The 25,386-nt window shown below is 39.2% G+C and overlaps 1 protein-coding gene across 2 annotated transcripts in view; it reads right to left on the bottom strand.

The window, feature by feature from the left end:
- The window catches only part of esamb (endothelial cell adhesion molecule b), a 60,187-nt gene that overhangs the window by 1,806 nt on the left and 32,995 nt on the right, over positions 1-25,386 (bottom strand). Inside the window, exons 1-6 of one of the 2 annotated variants that reach the window (XM_034197846.1) lie at positions 8,103-8,317; positions 6,451-6,596; positions 5,194-5,395; positions 4,645-4,800; positions 597-719; positions 385-514 (exon numbers count right to left, since the gene is read on the bottom strand). In XM_034197846.1, the coding sequence (XP_034053737.1) occupies positions 385-514; positions 597-719; positions 4,645-4,800; positions 5,194-5,395; positions 6,451-6,540 (701 nt within the window). In that variant the 5' untranslated portion in view covers positions 6,541-6,596; positions 8,103-8,317. Of the gene's footprint in view, positions 1-384; positions 515-596; positions 720-4,644; positions 4,801-5,193; positions 5,396-6,450; positions 6,597-8,102; positions 8,318-25,386 lie in introns of those variants that run through there. The other variant, XM_034197845.1, reaches the window with a different exon arrangement.

Genomic DNA, 25,386 nt, shown 5'->3' with positions numbered 1-25,386 from the left:
CCAGATTAGAATAGTCGTGTCAAATATTTGATCATATCCTTTTGAAACACAGTGCAATAGAAATTCAAGTAGAATCCAGAATAAAGCATTGCATTTACTCACATAAACTCAATGTCATAATTATTAAGATGCAGAGGCATAGACTGATGTTGCTTTTGGAAAAAGGCAAGGAAAAGGAAGTGCTCGCCCTACTTAATTATTTAGTGGTTAAATTAATAAAAATATTGAATATGAGTACAGCCTCTTCCTTCCTTATTGCATGTAAAAAAAAGTATAGTACAAAGCATATACACTTTCTGTATGAGGAATGTATAAAGGGGGTGTTGTAATGGATAGCTTCAGCTTGTACATGTGAACCACTACATGCTGTATTAAATGTCTCACTTGATCTCGTTGGCCATCTCCTCCTCAGTGTCCTTTCTCCTTTTCAGTATGAATATGAGGAAGAGCACCATGGCCACCAGTCCCACTATGGACCCCAGTGTAGCAGCTGCAATCATTCCTGCATTGGAAGCTGGGAAACAGATGACAGATCAGTGTTCAGACACACAGTGCCTGGTGTGTGGTGTAGTAGGCATACTGTGTTCTGTACGTACAGGTGATAACCTCCAGGTTAATGGAGCAGCTGTCGGAGCCCGCCGTGTTGATGGCTCTGCAGATGTATTTCCCTGACATGCTTTTAGTGAGGTTGCTCAGCCTGAGGGTGCCGTGTCTCTCATCTGCAAAGATGGGTTACATACACGTAGCGATCATATATTTATGTAATCCGTGCAAGTAGGCTTGGTACAACTAGAAAACTATACAGGTCGACATGAAATTGTTATACCACAGTATCACACACTAGGGAACTACAATTATAGAGTAACAAACACAACTTTACTGCGAGAACGAACTGTATAGGGACATGTCCTTATTAAAATCTATCATAGATCATGTACATAAGGGACATAAACCTTCCATCATTGACCATAAATACATGGATAACGTGATATAAATGTGGCTGTGAACTGTGTTTTACAATGCATGAAATACATACACTGATTCCAGATTCACTTATTGAAAAAGTGTTATATTTTCCTCTTAATTTACGACCGAATTATGTATTGTTTAACAGAGATATGCTGACAATGTGTGATACCCTCTCTGTGCAACAACATATCATGGTGGTGTTGAATCATTATTTACTGATTCCATTCACAACGCAACATTGAATCCACTATTGGCCCACTTCCAGTCCCTACAGCATATGGTTTATTTATGTTGTATCACTCAGCAGAGAGCTCTGCAGAGGATAATGCAGTGTTGCTACATGATGATGTTTTTTTCAGCAGATTTTTAGGTTTAGTAAGTTCTCACACTGAGGTTATCACACAGCTGTAAGCGTGTGTGTATCCCTCTCAGTGCTTTCATAACTGGGTATTTCCTTTCAACACAATCTGTTCTTCTTCACACATCTGGCTTAAAGCGCTGTGTTGTAGCAAACATGGACTGTAAGAAAATAAACACGCTTTATGAGGGACTTATCACATAAAATCCTCTGAAATCCAATCTTATACGTCACATTCTTTATCTGATGCTTTTTTGCTTTCGTGTGGAACGTGAGGAAATGACAGTGGGTGTTAGTCCTAAAGTGTTGTTCCGGTGGGTGTTTTATAAGTGTTCCGGAATGCTCGTCAATCCCCACAGAGAGGAAGCAATGCAACACAGGGACTCTGAACGTCAAGGTTCCGCATTATGCCAGCAAGCAGCATTTTAATGTGAGAGAAACCAGAAAATCCTTAATTTTCAGTCATCAATCTAAACAGCTGCCTTCCTCCTAAAGTTTGGGCGTCCTGAATGAGCTTTGTGTTATTTTTGCACCATCTGCCACTGCACCACCAGGAGGTGAATGCAGGCAGGTGCACGCAAACCACTGCCAACAGTAGAAGCACAGAAAATCCCTCCCCAAGTGTAACTGAATGAAAAAGACAGACATGTTGTACTGCTGCTTGTAAGTAGTTTGCTGAATTGTGAGTTCCCTGAAATCACACAACATAGCTTTATTGGTAACTTTATTAAATGTGATATGCACTTATCCCTCTCTGATTATTGAATCCGCTGGCTTGGAAACCAGCTGCGGAGAACCAGACCCAATTGTGACAGATAAGCAGAACACCAGCTGACCTGGAGTTTGGATCGAGTTCAAGCCTGCAGCGTGATCACATCCCAGCGGCAGATCTGAGAGGTGGTGCCTCATATCAAGACAAGGGCATTACTCATATTGCACAGCCGTCACTGCAAGGTCACCGGGCCGCATTTGTCAAAGCCCCGACACATGACAAGTGATTAATGTATAATGAGGCTCATCATGGTACAGTACAGCCGGCCACTACACATGACAAGCTGCAGAGGATTAGTTCACAATTGATGTGAGAGACCATACACAAAAATCTAAATAAATCATAAAGCTAATGCACAACCAATTATTGTAATTTACTCTCTGCTATTTATTAAGCTAGCTGCATATTTACTGTACAAACATGACGTGATATTCTCAACCCAGTTCAGCCTCAGCAAGAAATTATCCTATTTTTCAAAATGTCATACCACTCCTTGAAATTTATATTTTCTCTCACAGATCATCTTATTATTTTCCTCCTACTTTGGACTCAGGGATATGTTCATAAAACATGGTAAAGAATCTCAATGAGTGCAACAGGATGACAGCTACATATTAAACATCATACACACTGCAAAGATTTAAAGAACAAATTCAACCCTTATTTTACAAATAAGTAAATAGATAACAATGGAAATATATGCAAAAAGTCTCATGAAAACCCTCATCATGGATATATTCAGGAACATATTCCAATATGAAACAGCTGCTTATATCACAACAAACATATTCACTGACATCCAAATATTTAGATGATTTAATCAAAAATTCGATTTTTTAAAGGTTAAGTGGGATTATTACTGGCTAGACACCTACATGAATGCTAAGCCTTTTACTTTTTGATGGTTTCCATTTACTACAAATAATCATATAAGCATTTATACAAACTGGGTTGATTTGTTTTACTTTAAAGCTTCTCCTACAGCTTAAGGGCTGGGATTTGAGGAGAGACATGTTGACACGGTTTGCAGGTGAGGATGTGGATGGGAGCTCGGGAAATAAATGGAACATGTATGAGTGATAACCCTTACCAATGAACCCAAGGACAAATATGGGCTGGGGACAGACTCTCCATTCTGTTTTTTGTGTGGTTTTTTTTTTTTGCAGAAAGAAAGATGGCAGAAAGAGAGAGTGAGCAATGAGAGGTCGGGAGGGAATGGTACAAACTGATGGGGAGGGGACGGGAGTGCAGTCCCAAATCCAACTTATGCCTCTTAGAGGGGTGGATCAAGTAATGACATGGGGCTTGTTAGATTAGGCACCAAGGTTAACAGGAAATGAGGAGGATCAGCAGAGAGAGAAAACACAGACAGAGAGAGAGAGAAAGAGATTGCTGAAAGAGATAAGCAGTGATGATAGCAGAGTTCAAGAGTCATGGAGAGTCATAGAGAGAGCATACATCAGCGCAGATACAAAGATGGGTTTCTGTGTTGATGTAAGAGGGTGCGGACAAACATGTGATGCCGGCACGCTGATCTACAAAACCATTAGTCTATGCACAATCGGACAGAGTAGTTTTTCATTTTTCCAGTCTGAGGACCTTTGTTCTATAAAGAGATGAGGGCCGAAGATCAAAGCAGTTAAGTCAATACTCAATCAATCAGCCTAAGTCAGAAACAGATGGTGCTCTTTCTGTAGCATATCTACAAATGCATTTTTTATTCTTGCATGGACAGAGCTGCGAGAGGAATATGTTTATATCGGTTAAGAGGATTCATGCTGCATGTTATTGTGCGATTGAAAGATCTTAGCTACATCTTTAGCACCTACGCGTTATCCTACAATCTGCACCTGGACTTATGATGCTGTATGTGACCTGCTGCATGCAAGGTGTTAGGGGCAGCAGGAGGGGGATTCAGATTTGTACTTCAATGATTCCTTTACCATTTTTGCATCTGTGTGACACAAGCACATAAACAGTATATCTATTTATATATACAATGTATTCCCTCCAAAATAACAGGTGGTTTTTTACAAGGATGTCTAAATATGACGTGATAAGCGAGTGTAAGATTTGTCTCAGTTGTGTGAAAGCTTTCCTTTAACCAAAAAATAGATGATAAAAATGTGTATCTTCATACTTTTTATCATTGCTTAATGCTCAACTCTAGCATTTTCCAAATAAAATCTAAATGAAATATTAGCTTAAATGAACTGTGTTCCTGTTCCTGTGTTCTTCAACTAAATATAACCCCAAATCCTTCACCGAAAAGAAAGCCTCTCCTTTTTACTCGTTTAGCTTAATTGCTGTTAAAGTCTGGTAATGTTGCGATTGAGGCGAGACATTTTTGTGTTTCTATCATAGAACCCATAAGAAAGTTGTTGAATTACCTTTTTGAAAGCTGCAATCGGCAACAAAATAAAACTATCTGTCAAAAGATTCTACATGAGGTACAGTACAGTTTGTAAATGTGTTTTCTTTCAAATGAACTGACAGTTAAAGTATAGTCATTAAAATCCTTGTTATGTGCCGAGAGAATACTCACTCTGCATGGGGGAAAAAAACACCTCGGACGTGGGTGCAGCTTTGGTCCATTTGTACTGAGGGACAGGTTTTCCCTGACTGGACTGACAGCTCAGAGTCACGTTGCCCTTCATCACTGGGTTCCCCATCAGGGTGCACAGCGGGGGGGAAGGAGGGACTGCAGACAGACACACAGATGTAGTGCAAGAGGTTAAGCTAGGAATACGGTAACAATGACCTTATATTGAACTTGTACGTTAGGCTTTAATCCACAGCCAACAAAGTGGAGGTTTCACAGGGAGTAGCATTATTGCATAAATTAAGTAAATGTTTTAATCCCTGTTGTTTCAATCTGCTGCTGGAGGATGACATCATGGCCTCAGAGGCAAGTGGCAGATGATTTCCATTTGGACAGTGCTTTCACATAAATATAGGACTTATTAGACACCGGTCAGATCTGAAATCCTTCAAAACGTGTTCAGCATTTGATTTCCGAGGAAATGTGTGAGCTGTGTGGCAGAGCGATTAAATCTAACCTTTGATATTCTCCTTTGATGCTGCGGTTCATTACCTTTGACATTAAGGCGCACCTTTCCCAAAATGACAGCACTTCCAGGGATGATGACAGTGCAGGCGTAGGACCCGGAGTCAGTCTCCTGGGTGTTGTTGATGTAGATGGAGAGGTTGGCGGAGGGCATGGGCGCACTGAAGCCCACTCTCTTGGTGAACTCGTTCTGACCGTACCCTATCTCGCCTGAGCTAAAGGTTATTACCTTAACCGGAAGAAAAACAAAGCAACACTGAACAATGCAGCATTTTGTACATTCTTAGAATACAATTCTGAGTCTGCTACTTTTTTTCCTGAAATACAATCCTTTTTTGAAAATGAGTTACTATGGTCACTTTTATTTCTGGTCATCGGGGTGAAACTTTATAATTGTATTGGCTCTGGCCATATATATATATATATATATATATCTATATATATATATATATATATATATATATATATATATATATATATATATATATATATATATATCTATATGTGCAGATTAACTATATAACACAAATCAACATCCTTCATAAAGATAATCCTGACATGTACAGATGGTTGGTGTCGAATTTTAGGCAGATTTTCTGTTAGAGATAAGCTCGCAGGCACCGGACACTGTTTAGATTATATTAATCATGCAAAGATCGTGCACAGACACATACACACAGAGGACAGCTATGAGCTATTTGAAATGCGGTTCGTGCCATATATAGGAGGTGCAGCAAAAAAGTAGAGATAAAATGTCATTAGTGGCATCCTTTCGTAATAACAGCCATCTTTCCTTCCACTACACATCCGCAGTGGTGTTGGCAATAATCCTAATCTCTATAGATCATATTACATATTACTGGATGGATTTCCCAACATATAATATAAATGTCATGCAGTACAAAACAGGCAATGTTCCTGTCACATAATATTCTGAGGTGACAGAAGCCAAGTACTGACAATGCCAGATATTCATTTTGTATTTGTATAATAATAACATGAACAAAAACCATAATTACGTTTGTCGTCTTCATGTTTTATCTAAACTGTTAATATTTCAAAAATAAATGTATAGGAAACAGAACAAATCTGAAATTTCACAAATTGGAAAATCTGGAACCAGAGAGCTAATGCAACTTGCTGGAATAAAAGGAGTAGCATCGGCAATCAGACTGAATTTAATGTAATCCATTTTAAGAAGTTCTACTTTGTATACACAAGGAGAGGTCAGAGCACGGTCAACTATACGTCAGATCATTGCAGATTGCATTTTGACCTTCTCACCGGCTTTGATTCTTTCCCCTCTAAGAGCCACACGACAGAGTTTTTGTTGATGTCTGAGAGGGGGCTGTACCAGGCCTCTAACATCACCATATGGCCCCTGACCACCTCCAGGTCTCTTCTGGGGATCTCCACATCCTTGGTGTCACCTGGAACAATAACACAGGAAACACTTTGTCACTTGTGACATTTAGCAGAGGCTCAGCAGATGATGTTGTTTTTATGATTTGGGGCAGCTAGCAAATCTAAAATAGGTGTTAATATCTATTTTCATCCTGTTTCATGCTTCAATCCCATGAATAAAAAGGCTTCTTTGTGTTATGTGATATTGATAGTTTGTTTTATTTCATCAATCAATCAATCAATCAATGTTTATTTATATAGCCCAATATCACATGTTACATTTGTCTCAGTGGTCTTCACAGTTTATACAGAATATCAGTATGACAATACGACACCCTCTGTCCTTAGACCCTCACATCGTACAAGGAAAAACTTCCAGAGAAAACCCACAGTTTAAAGGGAAAAATGGGAGAAACCGTGTGTCAATCGAAGAGATAATACATTGTACAGCATAGGTAGACCAAATATTTGGAAAGACCAAATGTTTGGAAATGCATGTGTCTATAATAAGAAGATGAAATCATCCTTCTTGTTTCCTGTCTTTGCATGCCTAGCGTTATTTGGATTATTAAATAATCAGATGATAATTTTCTCAGTGTAAAATCCCTGAAAATAGCAAGATAGAAAAGGCCTAAAACAATTTCCTAAAGCCTGATTTGATGTTTTCAAACATCTGGTTTTGTCCGAAAAAGACATTAAGTTTGAAATGATATAAAACAGAGAAAGGCAACAAATTCTCACGGTTGAGAAATTAGAACGACAGGATGTTTTTGGTTATTTTGCTGGGAAAACAATTAATTCAATTAGTTATTTGATTTTTCACATTACAAATTGCATAATACATTTTGATAACCTTGCAGATATTGAATCACTTAGCCAGCTAACTTTGCTGCTGGGATTTAACAATTAAAAAACTGTGACCTCAGCAGATATAATCTTTTAGGCTCCTTTATAATCAGCAACAACCTCGTTGTGTGTTTTCCTTGTAGATTCTGTACATCAAGCTACCTGAACGAAGACAAGGCAAAAATCACATATGGAATCAGACAAAAGCAGAGTGAAAACATTTTCTTCAGAATTAAAGGTAAATATCATATTATATGATTCTCCTCCTGATTCCCCAGTTTAAAAAACAGCACTGTTTACAGCTGTATGCCCATGCATTAGAAGTTTAAGTTTCTTAACTGCATCCTTCTGAGGAGTTGAAATTCACCAATAAGGAGATACAGTACTTATTAGCAGGTTTCATATAGGCATCATTGCACATGTTGTGCTGTATCTTATAATACTCCTATGATGACTTTATACAAAGTTCAACCACTAAAAATTACAATGTTGCTTTTCCATAATACATTACCGGTCTGCATTAAACATGGAATTTCCCAGAAAAAAAAACGAGTTATCAACAATGTTTCTCCAGACACAAGTTCAGCAATACAACAACAATTGTTTTCACATCGACTAGATGGGCAAAAAGAGAGGGTTGATAAAATAACATATTAAAGAAAACAAAATGATGATGTCCAACTCACAGGGTGCCCAGTCACCCGAACCCGACAGCTGAAGCTGGATCACCTGATCCCAGCAGTCGGTGTCTACTAGTGTCTCCAGTTTGAAGCTTGGTTTAAAAAAAACTCATAAGAAAAAAAGAAAATTCTTTCCAATAAAATCCTCCTATGGTAGAGAAAACCATGAAAAGTGTCCCTCATGTGCTCCAATGATAGACAGAGTGGATGTTTGGATAGAGGGGAATACACCGAGAGAGGGAGAGTTGTGATCCATAAACAGGCAGCTGAAATCTCCACATCTGCTCCGCCAGACACGCCTTCCTTCTTTTCCTGACTGAAAGCGTGCAGAGGCAGCAGAATGAAGTGATTCGCTGTGCCGGTGGGGCAGACGAACAGATGAAGAGAAAAGTGCATGTGTGGGAGATATTAAGCCAGATAGATGAACATACACTTATTTTTTTACTTTTATAATTGCTGCAGTGTTTTCTTATTTCTTCTTGGAACTAAATGACCCTGCAGCTGTGAGACTCCTGTCCCTTAGATTCTGAATCTCTAAATCTAAGTCCTGCTGACTAATCCCCGTACAATCCCAGGCTCAATCCTCTCACCTCACGTGAGCAAAAAAGCTCAGCTGGACATGGATATGATCTAACACATGGTCACTACCCCAACAACGGCTTCTGGTGATACCATCATCATCATCATCATCATCATGGTAACAGCATTTACATTCTCTGAATTACTATTAGCAAATCACTTTGCTCGATATTTAAATCATTCGTGTCATGTGACGTCTGTGGGGTCCACATGTTGTGAGGCATCCAGCATGCGAGCAAAACATCCGGCCAGGAACATGTGTATGGCTCAAAAGTAACCAACAGTTACATTTACAAATCATACAGAAGATACAGACTTATAGACTTGAGTTCTATTTCTATTAATATTAAAAGTTTATTGCATCTTCCCGCAAAATATACTCTATCACAAGCGAAAGTGATGTTACAGTTGAACTGTGCAATAACGACACGTTCACAGAGCCTAAAAACACTGTATTTGTAGTCTATTTCTGTTATATTGCACAAATCAAGGTGATGACAAACCAAGTAGGCTACCAAACATTTACATAGCACAACAGAAACAAGACACACATTTTTGAATTGCTACAGTAAGTTGTTGGTCTCCGAAAATGTATGAATAAATATATAAGTAATGATTGTTCACACAGAGTGCTCATGCTACTCTTAAAGGTGGGGTATGTCATTTTGGAGAAACCAGCTCGAGTGCGCTAGAATTTGAAAGTACACAACCAGAAAACATTTGCCTCTTCCTTCAGACTTCCTTACAGAGCCCCTCCTCCAACACACACAAACGCGCACATGACCAATGAGGGCACGAGATAAGTGTGTGCACAGATGGAAGGCTGACAGGCAGGTAGGCCATCCGGCTAAAATGATTGGTCGTGCTTTTTACAGCACCACGGCTTCCACAGATGACATTTCTTTATGTATTTATTGTCAAAGCATTTAATATATTCATTGCTATCGGGATGTTAAGAGCATTCCATGGAATATCACAAAAAGTGTTTCTGAAATAAATTACATACCCCACCTTTAAGTGTTTAATAAATAGCAAATGTTTACATATCAGTTTTTACTTACGCCTTCTTATTTTACTATTATGCTAGCAGCTGTATATGTTATCAATAGCTACACATTCTAATGACTTATTTCTGGATGGCGATGGACCGTCATTGATAATTATAGAGTCCACTCACAGAAGAATCCAGGGCATAGCTTTAATCAGCAACACATAATGTGTATTGTGCAACATACAGTGGGGCAAAAAAGTATTTAGTCAGCCACCAATTGTGCAAGTTCTCCCACTTAAAAAGATGAGAGGCCTGTCATTTTCATCCTAGGTACACTTCAACTATGAGAGACAGAATGGGGGGAAATAATCCAGGAAATCACATTGTAGGATTTTTAATGAATTAATTGGTCAATTCCTCTGTAAAATAAGTATTTGGTCACCTACAAACAAACAAGATTTCTGGCTCTCACAGACCTGTAACTTCTTCTTTAAGAGCCTCCTCTGTCCTCCACTTGTTAACTGTATTAATGGCACCTGTTTGAACTCGTTATCAGTATAAAAGACACCTGTCCACAACCTCAAACAGTCACACTCCAAACTTCACTATGGCCAAGACCAAAAGAGCTGTCAAAGGACACCAGAAACAAAATTGTAGACCTGCACCAGGCTGGGAAGACTGCATCTGCAATAGGTAAGCAGCTTGAAATCAACTGTGGGAGCAATTATTAGAAAATGGAAGACATACAAGACCACTGATAATCTCCCTCGATCTGGGGCTCCACGCAAGATCTCACCCCGTGGGGTCAAAATGATCACAAGAACGGTGAGCAAAAATCCCAGAACCACACGGGGGGACCTAGTCAATGACCTGCAGAGAGCTGGGACCAAAGTAACAAAGGCTACCATCAGTAACACATTACTTTGCCAGGGACTCAAATCCTGCAGTGCCAGACGTGTCCCCCTGCTTAAGACAGTACATGTCCAGGCCCGTCTGAAGTTTGCTAGAGAGCATTTAGATGATCCAGAAGAGGATTGGGAGAATGTCATATGGTCAGATGAAACCAAAATAGAACTTTTTGGTAAAAACTCAACTAGACGTGTTTGGAGGAGAAAGAATGCTGCGTTGCATCCAAAGAACACCATACTGTGAAACATGGGGGTGGAAACATCATGCTTTGGGGCTGTTTTTCTGCAAAGGGACCAGGACGACTGATCTGTGTAAAGGAAAGAATGAATGGGGCCATGTATCGTGAGATTTTGAGTGACAACCTCCTTCCATCAGCAAGGGCATTGAAGATGAAACGTGGCTGGGTCTTTCAGCATGACAATGATCCCAAACACACCACCCGGGCAACAAAGGAGTGGCTTCGTAAGAAGCATTTCAGGGTCCTGGAGTGGCCTAGCCAGTCTCCAGATCTCAACCCCATAGAAAATCTTTGGAGGGAGTTGAAAGTCCGTGTTGCCCAGCGACAGCCCCAAAACATCACTGCTCTAGAGGAGATCTGCATGGAGTAATGGGCCAAAATACAAGCAACAGTGTGTGAAAACCTTGTGAAGACTTACAGAACACGTTTGACCTCTGTCATTGCCAACAAAGGGTATATAACAAAGTATTGAGATGAACTTTTGTTATTGACCAAATACTTATTTTCCACCATAATTTGCAAATAAATTCTTTAAAAGTCAGACAATGTGATTTTCTGGATTTTTTGTCTCATTCTGTCTCTCATAGTTGAGGTATACCTAGGATGAAAATTACAGGCCTCTCTCATCTTTTTAAGTGGGAGAACTTGCACAATTGGTGGCTGACTAAATACTTTTTTCCCCCACTGTACATGCACAAATCTCTAATCGTAAAGCATGTCGGCATATCCAGCATTACCTCATGTCAGTGTCGAGCAGTAAAGCCATCTATTGGACATGCGTGCAGTAGATTAATATCTTTATCATCAACATCGCTCCTACAGATGTCAACCTATCAGCCTGTTTTTGATCAGAATGTATAGCAGCCCCATCTCTTATTTTTCCCCCCACAAATCCTGTTGCTCTGATTTCATTTTCAGCAGCCATTGTGTTAGCTGTGACCGACATGTGTGCCCTGTAACAATATTTTAAGAACACTGAGAAAAAGGCTGTGTCTGAGTTAAAGCCAAGATCGAAATGAAATCTCTCCTGTATAATACCGTGAAGTGCGTTTACACGTAGATTAATAAATATATATATATATATATATATATATATTATATATGGTGGACTGGAGACACAATCAGAAGGGATTAGGTTCTCTGTTGTTAGATGAGACTCCTTCATGTAAACGCAGCAATCGATGAAGACTAATTCTGAACGATATTCCATGATGAAGTAGGATAATGCCCTGTAGTCTCCGCACTCCAGACTATGCTTCTGCTTCTTAGAGCGGGTTTATCCTCAAAACTGTGTCATTCAATTGTTTATTAAATGAAGGAAAATCTTCCTTAATCCAAGGCTGTCTCCATCTGGGATGTGTGTGTGTTTGGCTGCAGAAACATACAGATAGATCAAGATGAGGATATGGGTATGATGTCAATCTAAGTCCTAAAAGAAAAAAAATGAAAAGCTGCCAATAAAGGGGATGAAATAATGATGTGAAGTCTCAGTAAATTTTGTCCTAATTACATTTGGCTAAGGGCAATCGTTCAGCCTAGCCACGCTTTATATCTGCTAATTGGATTCTTTCCTTTAGAATAAACTGTTTTTTTGTTTTTGTTTTCTTACTCTGCAGGGCATTTTGGCTATGGGACATTGGCGGAGTCAACAGCAATTAAAAAGGCAGGGACGCCTGAATGCAAACCTGCAGATACTAATCAAAGAAGAGTCCGCCCCGTCATGCATGTCTGAGCAGGGGCACAATTAACAGATTAAATGTGACTATGTTGTGGGACCATGACTCATCCATAGAGGGCAGCACACGCACAGTATAAAAGAGATCCTCTGATTGTAGAAAAAACCACAGAGGAAATCTTGATTTCACTCAAATCTCTGAATGTTAGACTCAACAAATACATAAATGACAAGTATTCATAAGCAATATAGGTAAACTGTGTGTACGTATGGATGAACAGGTGTTCAGTTTGTTACTGAAATACATGGGATTTGCATGTCTAACAAGGCAACCTAATTCTGCTGTGATGTTGTGATCAAATGAAGGATAACAAGTCAGTTCCTCTCCCAAAGCCCTCAGGGAGCCACGGAGAGGCCTGTGTGAAGATTAACTGATCTTCTTTAACCAGCCCCACTTTATCTCCCCCAGTAATCTCTGCTTCCACCCATGTCTTTCTCCCATGTGAGTCCCTCTCTACTGCTTAAGCTTTAGCTCAGGCTCAGATTTACCCTCCATCTACACCTCTAGACATCGATTGAACGGGGTGGCCCTTCCGACTTAAAAATATGTCCTGATAATCTGAAGCAGCAACATGGTTTGAAGGTCAAAGGTCCTGGACATGATTTTTCAGATTCCAAGTGGTGCTGTAAACAACGTTGAAGTAACAGAAAATGTTTCAAGTTTTTAATACCTCTTTATACATTTATTTCAGATTTGTTTTTATTAAGATGTCAATCACCCATCATCTCTTGAAATAGGTCAAATTCTTCATTTCAAGCTCGGCACAGCAGGGAGTCTTCTCCACTACGGAGAGGTCGATTCGGAGCCTTCTGCTGGATGCTCGGGGGAGGGGGGGCTTTTTAAAATACTATTTGGACAGAATCAGCAGCAGCTACACAAGTGCCAGTATCAGCATGGCTTTCAGGTGAGCTGTGTAGCAACAGGCGTGCAGCAAGTGTACACACAGTACTGAAGGCCCAAGTAAATTGTCATGATTTAAAAAGTGTGTTGCATATACGCTGCAGTGAGTGGAGTACTCCATGGGGATGGAGTAGCTGCCTTGAGTTGACTGCCTTCACTAGATCGCTTAACCTCTATTTTACAACTGATCTCTTTTTATTTGGAAGGAAATTAAAAAGAAAGACATAACTAGAAACAAACGTGTAACTGTTAAGACTTTTAATTGCACAACAATGCCTCATCCTTTACCCTATGCTACATTAAAAGGTGAACTGTGTGAGTCTATAATGTGATGAAGTCTTGCCAGACCACAAAATGATGTTTTGTGAACACATGAATTGGTACTATGGGATTGGACTTAAAGAAGCCCTATTATGTTTTTCGTGTTTTCCCTTTCCTGGAGTGTGTTATAAAAAGTCTAAAATCCTGCCTGAAACGCCTCCATTTGCCTTCGTTTTTTACTTCCATAACATAGAGACATCAATATATAACTCTTGTGCTTCGATCGGTTAGCGCTCCAACACATTGTACTTGACAGTCTAAGTGGCGGTTGACGGATCACAACAGAGCCGGCCAGCTAACCAATCAGAGCAGACTGGGCTCTGGTTTCAGACAGAGGGTGAAAATAGGTGCTGCAGCACAGGATGTACGAGACAAATAAATAACTTTTTAAACATAAACATGGAAAGATGCCACAGAAGAGGCACAAAATATAAATATAAACCTGAAAGTTAGTTAGGATTAATAAGTGTTGTAAAAAAGCACAATGTAAATTGTGCTCGATTAACATAAGGACGCATCCATTAAAAAAAAAAAAATGATAGTCAATTATTTCCATTAGTCAATGGAAATAATAATAATTGTTGCATATCAGCATGCATCTCTGTAAATCCAATACTGGCATTAAGCAGTTCTGTGCAATGACTCACTTGCTGCAATGGCCAACTTGAACCAGAAATATTTTAGAAAGATGTACCTTGTAGATACAGGGTAGAAATGACGGAACAATGTCTTTATTCTCATGGAATAAAATACGGTTTAGTCCAACTTTGTGCTACATTATTAATTGAGGGTTGTTTTGTTATCTGTACAGCATGTTTTGTCTGTGCTGAGCAGAAATCTGTGTCAGAGCAGTGATAACAAAGTCTTAAAATGAACCCTTAAACGCCTAGCCATGCAAGAACAGACAACATAATAATAAATTATGTAAGCGTCAGATTATTTTTCCCTCATTATAATCGTTCATTATTCTTGACGAAATCTGGATGACCTTCAGTTTTACTTTTATAAAAGGCATTTGACAAGTGAGGAACAGAATTGCACATTGTTAAATATTAGTTGATGGCAAATGAGGACAAACATGAACAAAGATTAGGACTGAGCCAAAAAAAAGGGGGTTATTCCCTGACTTATTGACAGACAGCAAAGAGAGGAATGTAGGACAACGAAATAGCTTTGTTGGTGTAAAACCGCCTTTTGTACTGACCCTACAGGCTCGAACAGATGGTGCTTTAATAATAAATATTAGGAAAGGCTCCTTTAAATTGGATTACATTAATTTAATCTCTGCAGCTATTTTAAACAATTTTGAGTGTGCTATCTCATCAAAGTAGCTTTAATCCCTCTTAACTTTTGATTGTGTTTAAATTGATTCTCCACGCGCACATGGCTCCAAACTCCCACAACATCCCTCTGGTTCTCACTGCTACCTTAGTCCCTTCAACTCTTACACGCACAATTAATATTAAGGCACATGAACAAAAAACACAACTAACTAATTAGTATTAATTGTTTGCAATATCTCCACTTCGAGAACTCCGCAGATGTACAAGCCCACTCACGACAACATTGAAATTATTTCACTGAACTGAGTGGAAGAATTACTATGCTTTGTGTTTGGGGTTAATTTGTGTGTCATCTGTCAGTCTTTCCCCAATTTTTTTAAAGGTTAAAAACAGACAAAAGACTTCCCTTGCCCTTTCCTTTGTTAAGAAATATTGTTTTATTACTGCCAATGGGTTACTATAAGTGTTTAATATAGGGCTGCTCAATTAATCGTATTTTAATCGCGATTACGGCTTGCAACGATTACGAAAACAACGTAATCGAAATAAAACGATTATTTTTATTTTTTTATTTTTTGGTTTTTCCGTTGAATTATACTTAAAGTTCAGGGTAATCAACTGTTAAAAACATACTGTTCAAATGTTTTTCTCCAATAAATGGATGTTTTCAAATTCAATGAATAATCCTATTTAATAATCGCAATTACAATTATTGACCCAAATAATCGAGATTATGATTTTTGCCATAAACGAGCAGCCCTAGTTTAATAGGCATCATTGTATCTGTATGTACAGTATGTTATGTAGCGTTACGTTATTTGTGTGGTCTTGCAGTCCAGCACCACAGAAATACTTAATTTTAATGCAAATCTAAAGGGCAATCTGACTATAAAAATACCATTGTGAGTGAAAAAAAGAGATTGTCATATAATTCATGGTTCAGCAGGCGTCTTTTTAAACACATCCACATACTCAGAGAATGTCTTCATTGTCACAAGCAGCACAGAACAAAAAATAGTGCATTGAAAAAAAAAAAAACGTTAACAATCTATAATATTTATTTTACTGTCAACAAACATAATGTTGATATATTCTTTATTTTACACTTGACATTTTGTCAATATTATTGCTTGATGACATCGACAAAGTTGGTGATTATTGACATTGGTGTTATAATCGTGTTGTCTTAGTCATGACATTTTTTTATTGACGATCATATTTAGTCAAAGTTTTCATTAAAAAAAAATAGCACAGTAACACGTAAAATAAGAGAAATGGGACCTATCAAAGCTCTTGCAGCCTTCAATGTACTTGACATATGAGCCCAATTATCACCAACAAAATGATGCTATCGTACTTCAGATGGCTTCCGAGTTGCTGCCCCTAATCCACATTTTGAAAGGAGGTTATTATCATAACTAATAATCATAGCCACTTAAAAACAAAGCCTTATTACACTTGCCCTTCAATACATAAAAGACCTGAGCAGACCCTTGGGTAAAAGCAAATATAATTGAAAGAAATCCACACAACCCGAACCATAGAAAACAATGAAATAAAATCTAAAAATATTGTTAATTTCCTCACAGCCAGACACTTAGATCTTGTCTGCCAACACTAAAGTGGAAGGATGAGACTCCAGAGAACTATAAAGGATTGAGGCATTTCTCATTGCAGAAACTATTAATAACCTTAATTTCCTGAACATTAAATCATCCAAATACGATTACTACCGTGCCAAGCTCGAATAATAAGACATTTACTGATCACTTAATCACTGAAAAACAAAGCAAATGTATCCACTGCATAATTGTGAGTATGCATGTCATTTTGTGCTTTCCCTCTGGTCTTACGAGCCAACTAAAGTTCCATGACCTTTTGAAACTTTTCACACACTTGCCGTTTGTTCTCACGTTACAATGTTTTCCTTCGTGCATGATTATGTAGTAAAAGCGTCAGAGCATGCATGCTTGTGTTTATGCCGAATGCCTTACATGTCTTCTTAGAGCTCTGGCATCCAACACATTTAACCGCAATGCCCTCTGAGCTACCAGAGAAATAGGAAATGGAGAAACAGCTTTATAAAGTCAGCCAAGGAAGGAGGGCGCGGGGGGGCTTTGATCACATCCAAATACCACACGTACACACAGGGTTACAGAAGGTGTTTATGGGAGAACTAAGGCTCTTATTGTGGAGCAATGTTGTGGATCACGTACATTACATGTTAGACGCTTTTATCCAAAGCAACTTACATACTCAATACTGTGGGAAATCCCCACAGGAACAATTTGGGGTGAAGTGTCTTGCCCAGGGACACAACGACATGCTGACTGCAGTGGGGTTTGAACCTGTGCTCCCCAGATCCAAACACCAACGTACTAGTCCACCACGCCACAGCCTCCGTACGTTGGGTGAAAGGTTTACATCTGTAACCTCACCACACGTAGCTGATAGGGTTGTGTTGGTCAGTCTGACTCAAACTGCTGGATGCCATTGGCCTTTTCATCCCAGCTGTCCATCACAAAATGCCCCTTCCTTACACTCTCCCCTCCTTTTCCAACCCGCTCCTGGTGGCAGGGAATGAAAGGCAAACTGAGAGCTTAAATGGGTCTGCAATGTTGCGCAATAACAGAGCCCATAACAACCCTGCCACCCCTCACTTGGGTCTTTGAAGAAGATATTTATAAACCATTAGTGTGGCAGCAGGGGCGAGTGTTGGCTGTTTTATCTCCCAGATCTGTCATGTGTTACCATGCACGAGGCGAGCTGTGCTGACAGAGTGACAGAGTGAGGGCTGATATGTCCGCCGCGGCACGTGTCCAGGGTCAAGCTTGGCGGCTGAGGGCCCGACTGCATCGCCACTTCACTGCCGGTGGGAGCCAGGGAGGGCTCAATGCAGAGAGACTGTAATTAAGAAGCTGAGTGATCTGATTTCAGATTTCCACTGAGCTCTCATCAGAGAGGAGGCTTATAATCGGTGTACAATATCAGATACTCAAATGCTTCTCAAGTTCATCATGGGAGAAGAGTAGGGGACGGTGGTTTAGCATCATCATCATCAACATCTGGAGAGTGAAACAGTTCCCTCTCTTATGTTTTGAAAAGACTGGAAACAGGGGGAAATACCTATAACTGGATTTTAAAAAGGACAGTACCAAGAAAGATATTTGGAAATGTAGAAAGTATTATATTCATAGATGTTTTGTCACTTGTCTTTGCTCTTTGTTGGAGTCACTATAAAACCCTTTCTAACTAACCTTAAATACAATACATGATCTTAACCCTTTGATACACAAGCTATGGAAACCCCCTCTAAGACACAACATGGGTCAAAAATGACCCGTATTGACTTACAGTGTTATTTAATGCATGGTTGAGTGTTTCTTTGCTATATTTTTGGAAATCAACTTATTTCATCATTAAATATTCAAAATATTCATTAAATATCTTGTTTTTAAAAACCCTAAATCATTACTTGTGTTTCTCCTTTGTTAATTACTAAACTAAAATAGTTGTTATAATATTACATCAAGTTTACAGACATGGGTCGAAAATGACCCATGTATGCAAGTGTGGTATTTAAAAAAAAAAAAAAAGACATACTATAATAATTTATAATAAACATTTTAGCAGTGATTTGGACCAAAGAATAACACAATTAATATTTGAAATGTTTATTTGTCACTTTGTCACACTCACACATAGCATACACCATACAACTGATACAATTAATTTTGAACTTTTTGAACTGTTAGTGAATCTGTATTGTTACTGCAGTGAACGCTGAATGTTTAAAATGAACTCATGACACTCATGAAACAAACTCATGAAATGAACTCATATGAGTAAGTTGCAATCTAGTGCATACATGCCTCACAAATCACAACAACATGTTTGTGCTCCTTGCACACAGGGCTGGTGCACTTGGAACACCAGCTGCTGGCTTTTCGATCTTTGGCAGTTGGGCAGATCTTGCACCTCTTCCTCTTCACTTGGCCCTCCTGTGGCTGGGTGGTGGCTGCGCTTACTTTTTTTAACCCACATCTTTCCATTGCCTTTGTAATATGGGTTTGGAGGTGGGACGTGCCCTCCATGCGTCTCCTCATGTGTGGCATGACCAGCTCTTTGCCCAGCTCCTATATGAAGAGCCGCCGTGCATTAGTCACACCACCCATGTAACCAGGGTGTTGTGCAGTGTAGCTGGTGAAGGCGTTGAGGGTGGCAACATCCAGCACATTGTGCCAGAGCACCATGGGCCACCTCCGTGTTCTCCGCTTGCTTGTACGTGCGAACCATTTGATCCATTGTGTCCACTCCTGATTTTGTGTGGTTGTAATATTGGATCACTTCTGGCTTCCTCTTAACACTCTGGTCATCCACTGCTGTGTCATCATGCATTGTGCTTAGCAGCACAACAGCCTTCCCCTTTTTCGGGACATAGCTCACCATTGACATGTTGCCACAGAATCCAAATTTGGAGCTGTACTTCTCTCTCAGTTTGTTTGGCTTCATGACAGGTGGTATGTCTGGCTTGTTCTGGCGAAGAGTCCCCACAAGCGTAAGGTTCTTCTCTAGGAGCTTCTCAGCCAAAGGAATGCTGGTAAAGAAGTTATCCATGGTTATGTTGCGACCTATGAACAGAACAAAAAAAATGAATGGTCAATTTAGTCAACATGTAATTCTCTAAATTCTAACATTAAAATAAACCTGATGGAATATTGATTATTATTATTATGGAGTACTGCATTGTATTTTATTCCATTCTATGCTTATAAATTAATCAATTTCTCACAATGGTAATACAAAATGAAATAGACACTATGAGAGAGTGGAAAAGTGATCTAGGTATTGTGCTAGAACTTCAAGAGTATATTCACTGTATGTATACTCTGTATTCTATATTCACCTGTGTGTCTTATTCCACTGGACAACTGTTGGACAATATTCTCGCCAAGTTTCCTCTGAACATCCTCTCCTGGCTGTCGCCCTGTATAGATCATGCCATTGAATGCATAATGGAACCTTGCATCACACATCCAAAAGATTTTGATCCCATATTTTGCTGGCTTGCTTGGCATGTATTGTAAGAACTTGCACCTTCCACGGAATGGCACAAGCTGCTCATCTATAGTGACACAATCACTGGGGACGAACACTTTCTTGCAATTGGCCAGGAAACAGTCCCACACATATCTGAATGCAGCCATGTGGTCTGTTTCCAGTCTAACAGCCCTAGTCCTCTTATCATCAAACCGTATGAGGCGGCGGATATCCTCATATCTGTGGAACCCCATGGTGGCCTTATACATCGGATTTTGCAGGGGATCCAGAAAGAGCTCCCGCAAGGCCACATTCCAGCTCTTGTCCCCCCCTGCAAGGAGGGTCAAACCAATAAATGCCATGAATTCCACTTTGTCGAGGCATCTCCACTCTTTTCCTTTTGCTGCTGCGGCTCTGCGTCCCTCTAAGTTAGTGCATCTTAAAACCTCCTCTATGATGTTATCACTAATGAACAACTCCCAGGCATCTTTTGGTGAAATGATTGTTGAACCAGGATTGCTCCATCATCCTTATCCTGTTCTTGATGTAACATCTCGATGATAATTTCAGCCGTGAAACGTGAATGAGTGTGACGAGCCATACTGTGGATGAAGAAAATCAAAATAATATTTACAACATCAGTTGATAAATTATACAGTACACTTTTCTAATTCAAGTTTTATTTTGTTGCCCTAGCTGACATTAGCTTATACCTTTATATGACTGTATTTAAATGTATTTATTTATTATTATGTATGTATTTCCAGATTGACAAATGGGTTGAAAATAGTATAGCGTATTTATTGTGTAAGACATGATTACATTTCATAGATGATCTGGCAAGAGAGTTGGCATGTATGCATTAGCGAATATTAGCGACCGCGATCTATAATTGACCTAGCTAACACAAGCTAACATTAGCTAGCTAGAATAGAATATGCTAATGTGTGCTAGCTAGAATAGAATATGCTAATGTCATATTTCTCTTTTCCAACAGGTAAGGATAATGTTCAAATGTTATGTGCAGTTATCTTAGGTAAAACAATTGTAAAACAAGACTTACATGAATCAGATCTGAAGACGCAGCCTGTTTCCTTCTGACAAGAGTGGAATGTGAAATGTTGTCCAGTTGTTTAGTTCTGACCAGCGTCATATTCTGACAAGTGAAAAGTTGTCCACAGTAAAAATGTTCCTAACTGCACACATTTTATAAATCAAAGATTCCTATCAAATTCACACTTGCACGGGTCATTTCTGACCCATGTGTGGAAACTTGATGTAGTGATACAAAACCTATTTTAGTTCCAAAATATAGACAGAGAAAATGAAAAAAAAATGATTTATGGTCATCAAAAACAAGATATTTAATGAATACTTTGCAATATTAAATGATGAAATGAATAGATTTTAAAAGATATAGCAAAGAAACACAGCCATGCATGAAATAACATAGGAAATGAATGCGGGTCATTTTCGACCCATGTGTGTACATTTGATGTAGTAATATAACCAGGGCTGCACATAACTGGTGCGCAGGTGCGCATGCGCACCTCCGCCAAAAAAAGAGCACCGGGTCATTTGAAAAAAGGCGCTTTGCGCACCAACATTGAGAGAGAGGGAGAGAGAGAAGGGAGAAGAGAGGAGAAAGGAGATAGAAGAGAGGAGAGAAGAGAGAGAGAGAGAGAGAGAGAGAGAGAGAGAGAAAGATATTTGCGAGCTGCATATTAACTGAGGGCCGGCCCGTAGCGCTGGCGTTATAGATGTTCGCCTATAGGGCGCCAGATCTGTGGAGGCGCTGCGCTGACAGCTCTGGGAGGGAAAACAAATGTTTTAACCGTTGGCGCTCATCCTAATTTTCGGCCTTGATGTAACAACATTCATCATTAAGTAAATGTAACACCCTTTTCACCCCGGTTACACGTTTCATTTGCCCTGTACGATGGGCGCTGTAAGTGATGAAAATGGGGGATGTTGGCTTATCTGGCGCCCGCAGCTCACAGCCAAAATGTGAGTGAGCGAGGGAGAGAGGGAGGGTTGTTAGGGCTGTTGTTATTAGAATCTGGTGCTAGCTGCTCTAACGGATATAAGAAGAAGATGTTTCTACAATGATGTGGAGGGAGAGTCCTCTCCAGTCAAACTGAGAGGCTGATAACTACAGTTCAGTGAGGTAAAGGACTCTAAGTGTTTAGATAGTTCACTTTAGTCTAAGTTCAAACGGTTTGGTCACAATTTATGTAAACACACATTTCCAAGGCACTCCTTTATAATTATTGGGATACACAGGTTTGAAATCATTCCAATGTATACTATAGGACAGTAACCAAAAATATCCTTTAAAACAGGAGATAAAAAAAAGATCCATAAATAAATAAATGTTAAGGTAAAATAAGATATGAATGAACAACACAAATAAAATAAGTTTAATTTGTTATTGGCTATGGTAGGTTATTGGTTATGTTCACATACTTATTGGATTACATCCACTTGTCTAAGATGACAACAGAGACTTTCGACCCAAAACCAGCTGTTGACTTGTGGATGCAAGCAGCTAATCACAGACTCAACCAGAGAGAAAGTAGGCCTACATCATCAGCTACCATGTCTGACAGAGAGGAAGACAGTGAGGAGAACAGTCAGGAGGGTAGTGATGACAGCTTGTAGGATTACTGGTCGTGCTAATGTTGTCTTGTGTTCACCTCTGCATGTGTGTTCTGTGTGCACCTCTGCATGTGTGTTCAGTGCCGTGTGTCTGGCAAATAAAGTCAAGACCCCCTCAAAGTTACGGTTTATTTCATTTTAAGGATGAGCACCAAGCAACATCTCCAGGTGCTCCTTTGAGAACCAGGGCAAAAAAGTTATGTGCACCCCTGAATATAAAAACTATGTTAGTTCCAAAATGTAGACAGAGAAAATGAAAATAATGATTTATGATAATCAAAAACAAGATATGTAAGAAATACTTTGTAATATTAAATGGTTAAATACATAGATTTTAAAAGATATAGCAAAGAAACACAGCCATGCATGAAATAACATAGGAAATGAATGCGGGTCATTTTTGACCCATGTTGTGTTTTAGAGCGGTAGTCGTACAAAAATGATTTTTATTAAAAAAGTAAAAATGAAAATAAGAATTTGTGATGATCAAAAACAAGTTACTTGAGGAATTCCTGGAATTCTGAATGGTGAAATGAATTTATTGCAAAGATATTTACAATTAAAACCCTGTCGGGTCACTTTTGACCCATGTTGTGTATCAAAGGGTTAAAAGACAAAAAAGAAATGGCCCAGGATACAGTATGACCCAATATATATATGTCGTTTTTAACCTTTGGTTTTGTCATATAAATTAAACCGTACACAACATATAAGTTGGAGGTGTTTTTAGGCAGATTTAGTTCTGAATTTAGCTTTCACCAGACACTCGGAGGTTAAGTCTTGGTCCATGAGCCCCCCGTGTAAAAATCAAAAGCAGACAATATCATTGGTTTCCACAGGCAGAGCTACTCCCACAGCCAAGGTATAGATTTTATAAAGTGAAATCCAATCCATATAACTGACTTTGAGGGAGCTAATCAATATGTTCATCCGGGGTCTTTTAATTGATTGAGCTTTTGTTTTGCTGGGAAAAACATTTAGCCAAACCTACATGTGCTATTTTACTGTTTCAGAAAATGTACCCAAACATTTTTAACTTAAATTAGATTTTCTGATTGAACAGCTTCCATTCTGCAGCTGAAAATGGCTGATGAGAGCGGTGGGTATGAACCAAAAAATGTAAGTTGTGGGAACCAAACAGTGGGTTGAAAGGCAATAAAGCTGTGAAGGAGTCTGGCAATGATTCTGTGGGTTTGTCACTAAAGATTACACAGTCATCTGATCCATTGTTAATACATTTGATGGGTTCAAGTTTCTTATAAAAGTTATATCATCAGAACCAAAGTAAAACTGTATGATTAATGAATGTTCTGTTTCATGTCCCATATAATTATACTTCAATTGTGGACTTGAAAGAGCTCTGAGTATTTTATTTTCCTTAGCCAAACTTACTTTATTCACATAATTTCCAATCTCCAACCAGTTTAGATAAAGAAAAAATGAATCTGTCTAAATAAACATTTGAGTTAAAGAATCTGCATTCAATTTAAGTTCAGAAAAGAAAAACACAGCATTTAAAAAATCTATTTTTTGTAATAAATGCCCTTTAGAAGTTCACTACGATGCCTCAGATGGTGTTTAAATTTAAAGGGATCCGACATACTCACCGGAACCTACATCTTTACTTTAAGCAGTGAAATTAGGTGATTAATATTTCACATCACCTGGTGCAGGAACCATTACATAGGCAAAATCTATATTTAAAAAAATCCTAATTATAGCATGCCATTTAAACATTTAGAACATGGTAGCCAACAGATATCCAAATAGCTCAGAAAAAAGGAGCCTTCAGGGTATGTTACATCTTTAGAGAGACAAAAGCCTAAAACCTTTTAAAAGTAAAAAGATGCTATGATGTATCGCTCTCAAATGGTTAATGGTGATAGTGTTGCCTTCTTTTGTACTGGAAAGTCAGTAGAACCTCACGAACCCTGCACCAAAAATCCTGACACACAGGAGAGTCAGGGCCCAGATGGTCAGTAGAGACCGACTGGCCCCCCCATCTCCCCTGAATATAATATCTACACATCAGAAACTAGCATGTCCACCTACAGTGCGGCTGAGGGGCCACTGGCCAAAGGTGACAGCTGTAGCTCAGAGCCAATAAAAGGAGCAGAAGAAAAACGTAGCCGATGTAGCTCCACCTGAGCCCAGATCACATCCTGCTGCTCGTTCTCCTCCAACATGTTAAAGGGGTCAGTGAACCCAAATCCGTCGGTGAGAAAATGAAATATAATCCAGGAAGTCTATTTTGACTATTCATGACACTAAATTACATAATATTATGATACTGGATACTGCTCTGGAAATTTTAATTATTTTATGTTTTGACTGGTAGCCTTTACCCTAATGATATAATAATAATAATAATAATAATAATGCATTACATGTTTTATTAGAGCGCATTTAATGCACCTTTAGGTGCTCAAAGCGCTACACATTACACATATTAGACATTACTGCGGACATTACCCACAGGAGCAAAGTGTCTTGCCCAAGGACACAACGGCCTGACGCAGTGGCAGCCGAGGCGGGATTCGAACTGGAGTTCACCAACGCCCCTTGATCTGATGACCAACGCTCTAACCACTGCGCCAAAACCGCCCCAATATCCATATCCAATATCCAATATCCA

Source organism: Gymnodraco acuticeps, unplaced genomic scaffold, assembly GCF_902827175.1.
Source record: "Gymnodraco acuticeps unplaced genomic scaffold, fGymAcu1.1, whole genome shotgun sequence".
In the NCBI taxonomy this organism is placed as follows: Eukaryota; Metazoa; Chordata; class Actinopteri; order Perciformes; family Bathydraconidae; genus Gymnodraco; species Gymnodraco acuticeps.
This window is presented reverse-complemented; position numbering and strand designations above follow the sequence as displayed.